Source organism: Pelobates fuscus, chromosome 6 (genome assembly GCF_036172605.1).
Source record: "Pelobates fuscus isolate aPelFus1 chromosome 6, aPelFus1.pri, whole genome shotgun sequence".
NCBI classification, from domain to species: Eukaryota; Metazoa; Chordata; class Amphibia; order Anura; family Pelobatidae; genus Pelobates; species Pelobates fuscus.
Window position 1 is genome coordinate 46376266 of NC_086322.1, and position 10362 is coordinate 46386627.

At 49.8% G+C, this 10362-nt stretch overlaps 1 protein-coding gene across 1 annotated transcript in view; it reads right to left on the minus strand.

Moving 5' to 3' along the window:
• The window catches only part of RNF212 (ring finger protein 212), a 51797-nt gene extending 45239 nt beyond the window's left edge, over positions 1-6558 (minus strand). The window contains exon 1 of the mRNA XM_063425758.1: positions 6447-6558. Coding sequence (XP_063281828.1) covers positions 6447-6558 — 112 coding nt within the window. The remainder of the gene's footprint in view (positions 1-6446) is intronic.
• Between the last annotated feature and the right edge of the window lie 3804 nt (positions 6559-10362).

Here is a 10362-nt window from a genome sequence, read left to right on the forward strand (position 1 = left end):
GAGGTTGTTGTTCCTGCCCCCCAGCAGCAAAGTGAGATGCCAAGCAGGCAGTGCGAAGTGAAGGGAGAGGAGAGCAGCGTCCTCCCTCCCCAGCGGCAATGTGTGCCCCAGGGAGCTGATGGTGTCGTCCATCCTCCCCAGCAGCCGTGTGTGTCCAAAGGAGCCGAAGGTGCAGTCCTTCCTCCCCAGCGGCAGGCTGAGTTACAGGGGGCAGAGGTTGTTGTTCCTGCCCCCCAGCAGCAAAGTGATATGCCAAGAAGGCAGTGTGAAGGGAAGGGAGAGGAGAGCAGCGTCCTCCCTCCCCAGCGGCAATGTGTGCCCCAGGGAGCTGATGGTGTCGTCCATCCTCCCCAGCAGCCGTGTGTGTCCAAGGGAGCCGAAGGTGCAGTCCTTCCTCCCCAACGGCAGGCTGAGTTACAGGGGGCAGAGGTTGTTGTTCCTGCCCCCCAGCAGCAAAGTGAGATGCCGAGACGGCAGTGTGAAGCGAAGGGAGAGGAGAGCAGCGTCCTCCCTCCCCAGCGGCAGTGTGTGCCCCAGGGAGCTGATGGTGTCGTCCATCCTCCCCAGCGGCAGTGTGTCCTGCAGGGAGCAGAGACAGTCAGTCTCGCACCCCAGCAGCCGGACAAGAGAATGAAAGGGGAGACAGCTGGTCCCCCTTTCCACCAGCAGAGAGAGTGGCAGGGAGAGGAGCCTGCTAACCCCCCTCCCCAGCGGCAGTTTACCGTCCAGAGAGAGGAGCTTGTTACACCCTCTCTCCAGCGGCAGCCTAACCCACCAAGGGGAGATGTTAAGCCCCACGACTGTGCAGATGGGACCGTAGTCTCTGTACTTACAGCCCAAGGGGTAGGGACGGTCGGTCCTGTCCCCCAGCCACAGAGCGGTGTATCCAAAGGGGAGACAGTCGGTCTCCCCCTCCGGCAGCCGAGCTATGCACCTAAAGGGGAGACAGTCAGTCTCCAGCAACCAGGCTCCAACCAGACTACTTCCGTGGTAGTGCTGGCACCAGGACAGAATACCGCTGGTCTCTGCCCCCTCAGCAACCCACCAAGGCAGCCTAACTGTTCCCCACACAGTCATGGTGAGACACCTGGACCTGGACAAGTTTGTAATTTTTTCAGGTGTAGTACCCAGTTATTGTGGGGGGGCTGTACTAATAGTTGTGTTTTGTGGGTGGGTTGCTGGACTAACCAGGGCACTGACCGGCAGGAGGTCAGGTACCCTGTTAGTCTAGTTGGTAAAGGGGAGAAGTGTGGCGAAACCAACCTCGCCACTATGAGCTGGAGAAGCCTGGTTGCTCGCCTGCTTCCTTTGGACTATGGACCAGACTTTAAAAAGCTTTATTTTACCTGCAGAAAGGCATATTCGTGCCTTTCAGCCGGGGTGTTCAGTAGATTCCAGCTACCGAACAAACTACCGTATGAGGGACCACCTAGGAGATGGAGTGTGCCGTCAATTAACCGCCCAGAAGCTGCGGTTAACCGCAGCTTAATTGATGAACGCTGGGTGGCCTTTGTTCGTTTGCCGACCACGAGGTAGCGGCCATTTTAATCGTGCGAAAGACCAGCGGTGTTCGGCGAGGATTCTATGGAACTATAAACGGACACTTAATTGCACGAACACCGCTGAGCCGTCTGTCGCCTGGGTCCTATCGTACAAGGTTAACCGAACACTGGAATTCGGTATTTCTATGGGAATTGTAGTAACCCAGATAGCTATACCATGGAGCCTATTTGTGTGATTAAAGACTTTGGCTCCATGGCGATTAAACTGTATTCGTGTAGTCTGGGTGCCATTCACCTAATAATGTGCACCCAGACCTGAGCTATCTGGGGATATGTAACATGTCTGTGTTGGGTGGAATAAAAGTGACTTTATATATTTTAAAGCATAATACTGTATTTAGATCCCCACATGTGTAATGGAGTCTTGTCTTTGTCCTGAGAGATAATTGAATTACCTCTACAATTATCTCCAGGGCAGAAGGGAGGAAACCAGGATGCATTGTGGGAATGTTTACTGCCAGGAGTGTAAGCTGTCCATATTGCTTTTCCTGTTCGGCTGCTTCCAGGGTTCGTGTGTCTGCTGTTCGAGAGTTGGTGAATTTGTGCAGTTTGGGAGTTCGGGAAGTTGGTGCTTATGGTAGCTGCTGGTCTATGGAAAAGGGGATTATCGCCTAAACGCATTTTTCCCCTTTTATGCTGAAACGGTCCGTTACAGACACATTCAGTCCCCGGATATTATTTGACCAGACATGGAGGGGCGCGGGCGCGAACCCCGTCCCCATGGTTCGTGAGACGAGAGGTGGGAAAGGGAGGGGAGTGGGGAGAGAGGGCAAGGGTAGGAAGAAAAGAATGTGTCAAACCCGGTGCGGGCTCGCAGTGACTCGGCACCTGTGGTGGCGGTGTCGTTTGGGTCCACGGAGAGTGGGTGTCCCACACCTCCCCACCAGTTTTGGGAGGGTGCCCATCTAGGGGATACCGGTCCCTTGGAGCACTAGCACAGGACTCAGCCTTTGCCTATGATTTGTGTTGGGGAGTATTCAACTGGTGTATTTACAGTGATTTAGTAGAGGTAAGGTAACTATAGCAGGAAATATGGAACCCTGTCTACAGGGATGTGATAGTTAACAAACTTGTAGTGCATACGATCCGTGTCCCCCCACCCCCCCCCCCGGCCGAGAGCGCTCAGGTGTTACGGGAGGCATAAGGTTACCGGTGGATCTTATATGGTCAGTTTAGCTAACGTTAGCTGTACGCCTGCCAGTGCGTGGGGGACTCCGGCCCAGCCCATCTAGTCCGGGGGTGCAACCGTGTGTCGGGACGTGGGTGGGAGGAGCTTGTCGTGTCCCCTGTCATGTCCCAAGTGGGCCTAATCGTCTGTACATACTCCTTTCTCTCTTACATGATCTGTTATGTTTAGTCTTGGGGATTTGGCAGGCCTGCTGTAGTGCCTGCGGGGAAGAGGTCTTGGGATATCGCTGTCGGACACCCGCATGGGGTGGTGGTTTAGGGCCCTTCCTAGTCTCCCTCCTCATTCCCATCTGAGACTCAGCTTATTAACCTGTGCCCATAATACGCTGCCTAGTCCTTACCCTCCCGTTAGAATGAGGCAAGACCTCCGTGTGTGTAGTCTCGGGCCCCGTGAGGGGGTTATAAACCTAGCTTTAGCACTCTCCCAAAAAACAATATCAAACATCGTTCCCATTCCAAGTTCACCTCCTCCCCCAGCCTCATATTTCTTCCATCCACCTCTAGTTGTGAGGATGCTATATTCGCAGTCCCGGTATGGGCGGTGAAGTCAGTAGAAATGTCCAGCGTCTCAGGGGCTTATGAAATGCTTCCTAATTACAAATTGAAGGCTCTAGGAGATCCTGTGTAGCCTGCTCTTGCGCCACCTTGTAGGGTTTCTGGGTTTGGGGAGACTCTGTGGCTGGCCACACTCCTGTACCCCTGCCCTTCAAAGTGGGCTTCCCCCCATGAGCCCCCTCCCAAGTGCCCGTGATGAGCCCCCCTCCCAAGTGCCCGTGCGTGACATCCTGGGCCTCCTCGGCTTATGCATGCCCCATTATGGCAGACGGCTTCAGCCCATACCGTGGGTCAAGACTCTCCCAGAGGAGTCTACAAATTTTGGAGGTGATCCCCTCTTCCCCAGCAGGCCCCGTCGTGGCCGAAGTTAGGGTCGGCCTCTTTCCCCCCTCCCCAAGTGTCTTGGTTATTTCCCCTCTACCCCCGTAGGACCCCATTTGCGTGTGGGCTCCCAAGTTCCCAAGAGTGCGTATAGGACTCACCAGGCCCCCACTGACCTGTTCAGGCTCTGGCTAGACTACTCCTCTGGCCCCTCCAGGCCCCCTCTCCGGCGCGGCGGGTCGCCACGATTAGGTGCAGCTTCAGGTGGTCGCATAGGAGCCAGCGGGTCTCTCCTTGAGGTGATGGCTTCGTCGAGGATCCAGTTTCGGATTCTGATCTGAGGCAGGCCAAGTGTCCTTTGGAGTCTCGGTATGTCCTCCGGCCAGCGGGCCGTCAGCCAGGTGTTACCGTGCTTCGTCTGGAGGCTAAAGGGGAAGCCCCAGCGGTACGGGATCCTCTTGTCCCGGAGGGCACCCGTCACTGGGCGCAGGGCTCTCCTGGCGTCCAGCGTTAGGCTGGATAGGTCTTGGTACAGGGAGATATCCGCATCGTGGTACCTGATGTCGGGGAGCTCCCTTGCGGTAGCCATTATTTTATCTCGCAGTCCACATGTGGATATGCAGCAAATCACATCCCTAGGGCTGCCATCCTGTCTTGCCGGTCCCAGGGCTCTATGCGCTCGTTCAAGGTGTATCATGTCAGGGGCTTGTACCCCCAGGAGCTGCCTGAATAGGTCGATTAGTGTGGCGTGAAGCGGCTCTGTACCTGTCTCTGGTAGGCCGCGGACCCTTATGTTATTGCGCCTGCTCCTATTTTCCAGGTCTTCCGCTTGTCTGCGTAATGTGAGGAGCATGTTACCCTGTCTGGTAACAGCAACCTCCGTTGCTCTATCGCTGTCAGATCAGAGCGGAGGCCAGCAAGCTCCTCACACAGCGCCGCCCGGAGTTCCTGCACCAGGGAGCCCGTGTCCGCCTTGGATAGCATGTTGGTGGAAATTTGGGTAAGTTCAGCTCAAAGTCACTTGCCTGGGTATCCTCCACCAGGGATTCACCCGCACTCTCCGAGCTCGGATAAGCGGGTGACATCCTCTGAAATCAGACGGTGTGGCTACAAAATCGTCCATCGGTCCCGTGCACCGGCGAGGGGAGCTAACTCCTGCTGACTCTGGAGCTAAGTGCTTTTCAGTCCGGACCATTATCACCCGGTTTGTAGCTATTTTCTCGCTATTTTTCGGCCAGGGGTGCGGAGCTCGTTCACTGTGCGTCCTGCACCATGCTCGTCCAGGCCACGCCCCCCGTAATATGTATTTATGGTGGTCAAAATGACCCCTAATTAAACAACTAGTCTAGAGTTATGGTATCCCAAATGCAACTTATCCCATTACAGTAAAGCTCACAGCTGGATAGAGCCATAGGTGTAACAATCCCCTAGTCCTAAATAAGAAAGCTACCCCATACCCCTAAGGGCCCCCCTTAGCGCAGACATTTCACATTTTTTTTCAAATGGAATGTCCAAATGCTCCCTTGGTTGGCCATTTGTTCTCAAAATTACACTCATTTGCAGAGTTATACATGTGGAAAAGTATGGACTCATTGTCCTTGTGTGTTGCCTGCTGTTTGAGAAAAGTTGACAAATGGTGGGGTTTTAAATAAGCTCCACATACTTTGTCAACGTTTTCATTGGACATCTTATTCAATACTCACATCCCTCCAGCGTTGAGTCACTTCCTGAAACAGACAGAATTTTCTTTCTTGAATTTTGAGTGATTGCGCGTGTTAGAGCAGGTCCTTTGGAAAGCCCGGGCATGCGCATGCAAGGAATGGCAGAAGATAATCACTATAGTGTGTGTCCCCCAATGTAAATAGTCAACACGTTAACTAACAGTTTTGACTTATCCGGAGTGTGTCTGGTGCTCCCTGCTTCTGGCACTGAGAACTACTCTAGTACAGCACTACTAGGTTTGGCCCAGCTTCCAGCTGGAGGAGAGGCAGGGAGCGGTGCTTGGTGGAGCCCAAGTAAGAAGTTAAAATAGTACAGTCATGGCAATTAACCCCTTAAGGACACATGAAATGTGTGACATGTCATGATTCCCTTTTATTCCAGAAGTTTAAGGGGGTCCTTAAGGGGTTAAAGGACCACTATAGTGCCAGGAAAACAAACTCATTTTCCTGGCACTATAATGCCCTGAGGGTGCACCCACCCTCAGGGTCCCACTCCCGTGGCGCTGAAGGGGGAGGAAGGGGTTAATCCCTTACCTTTTTTCCAGCGCCGGGAGCACTCTCCTCCCTCTTCTGACGTCACCGGCTGAATGCGCTTGCAGTGCACGCATTCAGCCAGTCCATAGGAAAGCATTCTCAATGCTTTCCTATGGACGCTGGCGTCTTCTCACTGTGAAAATCACAGTGAGAAGCGCGGAAGCGCCTCTAGCGGCTGTCAATGAGACAGCCACTAGAGGCTGGATGAACCCATAGGTAAACATAGCAGTTTCTCTGAAACTGCTATGTTTACAGCAGGCAGGGTTAATCCTAGGTGGACCTGGCACCCAGACCACTTCATTGAGCTGAAGTGGTCTGGGTGCCTATAGTGGTCCTTTAATGGTTAGACTATATACATTGGGGGGATGGGGGAGTGCCAGGGCACTGCTAGCACCATAACCACTACACCCAGCGCAGTGGTTATGGTGCTGGGAGTGTTCCTTTAATTTATGGTTCCTATGTAACCTGACATTTTACTGATAAGCAATGTATGGGCCATGCTGCTATACTGTGCCAGTAAATCCCAGCTCCTAGCTATCTGCATATTGAGACCCAGTCTAGTTACCTCTCTGCAGACACAGCTCGCACAGCACATGGCCGCAGCTGGTCAGAGAGAAGCTGGCAGCCTCCCTGGCCGGATACCGATAGCAGATATTACAGCGCAGCGAGGACGCCATGTTGGCGGAAATTTCCCGCCTTTTTTTTCTTCCTGTGAGGGAGATGAATGACGGTAGCAGCTAGTTCCTATCCAGGAGAAGGACCCTGGTGACATCACCAGACCATGTGACTGCTTGGTCACATGGTACAGAGAGCTACAGGAAGCAGCAGAGCGGGAAATCCAAATGAATGCAATGGACTGAGCTGTGCTGATCTCCTGCTGCTGCTGATGGTGTGAGAGTTCTGATATAACATTGATTTTAATTTTACAAAACATCTTATTTGACAAGACAGCCTGGAAGCTGCAGGTTTGCAATGCATGCACTGTATGGGAATCCTTGTAAAGCTGAACACTGCAGCCATTACAGAGACTGAACATGGAGAATACAGGCATTTCTCACTTTATAAACTCTCGCTTTATGAACTCCTGCCTTTATGAACTTTTTTCTGGATGTGCCGCCATTTTGTTTCACCTCCATTTTGTGTCAGTGGCCCACAGATAAGGACCGAGGAGAGTGCTTTGGAGCACAAACAAGAAGAGAAGAAGAAGAATTTGTGGTCAGGAGTAGACAAGAAGAGAGATGAGGATCAGAAACACAGTTCCTGCAGATAAAGGGAGGTCTGAAAACAGGTTTAGATTGTACTGAATTCTTTTTGTGTTTTCATGTTCATACATTACAGATCCTGTAATATTATTGCACTGTGTGCTATTGAGTATAGATTTGTCTTGATTTGTCTGTGTGTCTGACATAGCTGTCTGTGTGTCTGTGTGTGTCTGACATAGCTGTCTGTGTTTGTCTGACATAGCTGTCTGTGTGTATGTGTGTTTGCCATTGTGCCATGTTTTGGCAGGCGGCAATAGTAAGGAGCAGAAGGAGGGCTGAAAAGCCTGAAAAAGGGAAGAAGGAAGAAAGTTTGAGAGCTGTAAAAAGAAAAGGAGTAACAGAAAAGTGCTAAAAAAAAAAAAAAAGAGATGCAAGCTTAAAAGTAAGAGAGGAGAAGGAGGAGAGTTTGCGAGCTGTAAAAATGAAAGGATTAAAAGAAAAGTGCTAAAGGAGAGGGGGAACGTAATAATGAAGAAAATGAATAAGTATGAGGGTTTAGGAACACTATAGTCACCTAAATTACTTTAGCTAAATAAAGCAGTTTTAGTGTATAGATCATTCCCCTGCAGCCTCACTGCTCAATTCACTGTCATTTAGGAGTTAAATCACTTTGTTTCTGTTTATGCAGCCCTAGCCACACCTCCCCTGGCTATGATTGACAGACCCTGCATGAAAAAAAAAACTGGTTTCCCTTTCAAACAGAAGGCCCTGGGGAGTCAGCATAGCTAAAAGGACAAGGGCACATGTATGAGTGTGGGGATGGTGCTAGTAATTGGCTATATGTGTTTAGGGGAGTGGTTATGGGTTTATAGTGGGGCAGGGGTCATCTTACCTCAGTGCCTTTTGGGATTCTGGCCAGCAAACATCTTCCCTCCCACCCACCCTAATTTTCTGTTTTTGTTCCGTCACAGCTAGCGGGGAGCGTGTCCTTGCCAACAGGGTTGGGGACCAGATGGAATGTCAGGAGATGGACATGGTGGGTCTCAACCTCCCCTGCTCTGTAAGGTAAACTTTTAAGTTACCGAATAGGACGTGCCCACCGAGCAAAAAGCCGGCTGGTGGTAGAGCATTTAAGATGATGGGAATTTTTGGTTTGGACGAGGGGGGAGGCGAGACACCAGTGGGTAAAGTTTTGGTGCATAGGCACCTGGTTAAGTTCGTTGGCAAGGACGGTTATTTAAGTTGGAGGCTGTAGGGCAATAAGTGTAATTTATATGTTAATTATGGTATGTATATGTATATATTTATATGTTTATTTATATTTGAATTAAAGAAAAAGAATAAAGTTCGGATGAGTCCTACAGTTGTAAGTTTAATAAATGCTGTGGCCTGTTTCATCCAATATTCGTTGTTTGTCATTATTGGGGGGCGAATTGGGTTAGTCTCCTTACTCTTAGTCGCACCACATTCCCCGCTACGTACATACATGTAATTTACCTTAAATAATTGTATCTCAATCTCTAAATTGAACTTTATTCACATACAGGAGGCTCTTGCAGGGTCTAGCAAGCTATTAACATAGCAGGGGATAAGAAAATCTTAATTAAACAGAACTTGCAATAAAAAAAGCCTAAATAGGGCTCTCTTTACAGGAAGTGTTTATGGAAGGCTGTGCAAGTCACATGCAGGGAGGTGTGACTAGGGTTCATAAACAAAGGGATTTAACTCCTAAATGGCAGAGGATTGAGCAGTGAGGCTGCAGGGGCATGTTCTATACACCAAAACTGCTTCATTAAGCTAAAGTTGTTCAGGTGACTATAGTGTCCCTTTAACCCCTTAATGACCAAACTTCTGGAATAAAAGGGAATCATGACAGGTCACACATGTCATGTGTCCTTAAGGGGTTAAAGGTGCCTCCATTCAACAAGTGCAGCATGTCTCTTCATTGAATAGTATGAGGATTGATGATAATTTAAAGAAGATTTCAATATGGTAAAATTCCTACAACATACATGTATTTGCTATGCTTTCATATTGTATTTGTACTTAATAATTTAGGTTTTCAATGGTAAAATCTGTTGGTCAGGAATGGAACCTGTGTTTATTACATTGTGTCTATGGGAAATTAGTTCTCACTTTATGAACTCTCACTTTATGAACTAGGCTTCAGAACCAATTAGTTTGTAAAGTTGTGAACTACCTGTATTATGGAGAATGAACATGGAGAATATTATGGAGAATGAACATGGAGAATATTATGGAGAGTGAAGAAAAAAGGGATCTTTAAGAGAAGTCACTTTTATTTCATATTTATATAGTTTTATATAGTTTTTTGCCAGATAATTTTGCAGTTATGTTAAAACCTGTATTTTAAATCTCTTTTTTTGTCTTTAATTGTATATATTAATCACTGTCCAACTATGTTTTACAGAATACATTGATCCTAATGTGACTTTTATATTTTTGTCTTTCTTTCTCTCTCCCAACTCTCTCTGATAGCATGATATATTAACCCTTTTTATCCCCACCGACAGTCATTGTGTCTCTTTCTCCCATCCACTCATTGTGAGTGTGTCTCTCTACCATCCACTCAGTGTGAGTGTGTCTCTCTCCCATCCCCTCAGTGTGTCTCTCTCCCATCCCCTCAGTGTGTCTCTCTCCCATCCCCTCAGTGTGTCTCTCTCCCATCCCCTCAGTGTGTCTCTCTCCCATCCCCTCAGTGTGTCTCTCTCCCATCCCCTCAGTATGTCTCTCTCCCATCCCCTCAGTATTACTCTCCCCCATCCCCTCAGTATGTCTCTCTCCCATCCCCTCAGTATGTCTCTCTCCCATCCCCTCAGTATGTCTCTCTCCCATCCCCTCATTATGTCTCTCTCCCATCCCCTCGGTGTGAGTGGGTGTCCCATCCCCTCAGTATGTCTCTCTCCCATCCGCTCAATGTGAGTGGGTCTCTCTCTCCCATGCCCTCGGCGTGAGTGGGTCTCTCTCTCCCATCCCCTCGGTGTGAGTGGGTCTCTCTCTCCCATCCCTTCGGTGTGAGTGTGTCTCTCTCCCATCCCCTCGGTGTGTGTGTGTCTCTCTCTCCCACCCCCTCAGTGTGAGTGTATGTCTCTCTCTCTCCCATCCACTCAGTGTGAATGTCTGTCTCTTGCCCTCCCATCCCCTCATTGAGTGTGTAAGTGTTGCCACGGCAATGCTCCCAACATGCATTACATGCCATGCGTAGTGTTGCCATGGCAACCTGCGGCAACACTCACACAGTCCGCGAGAAGAGAGGAC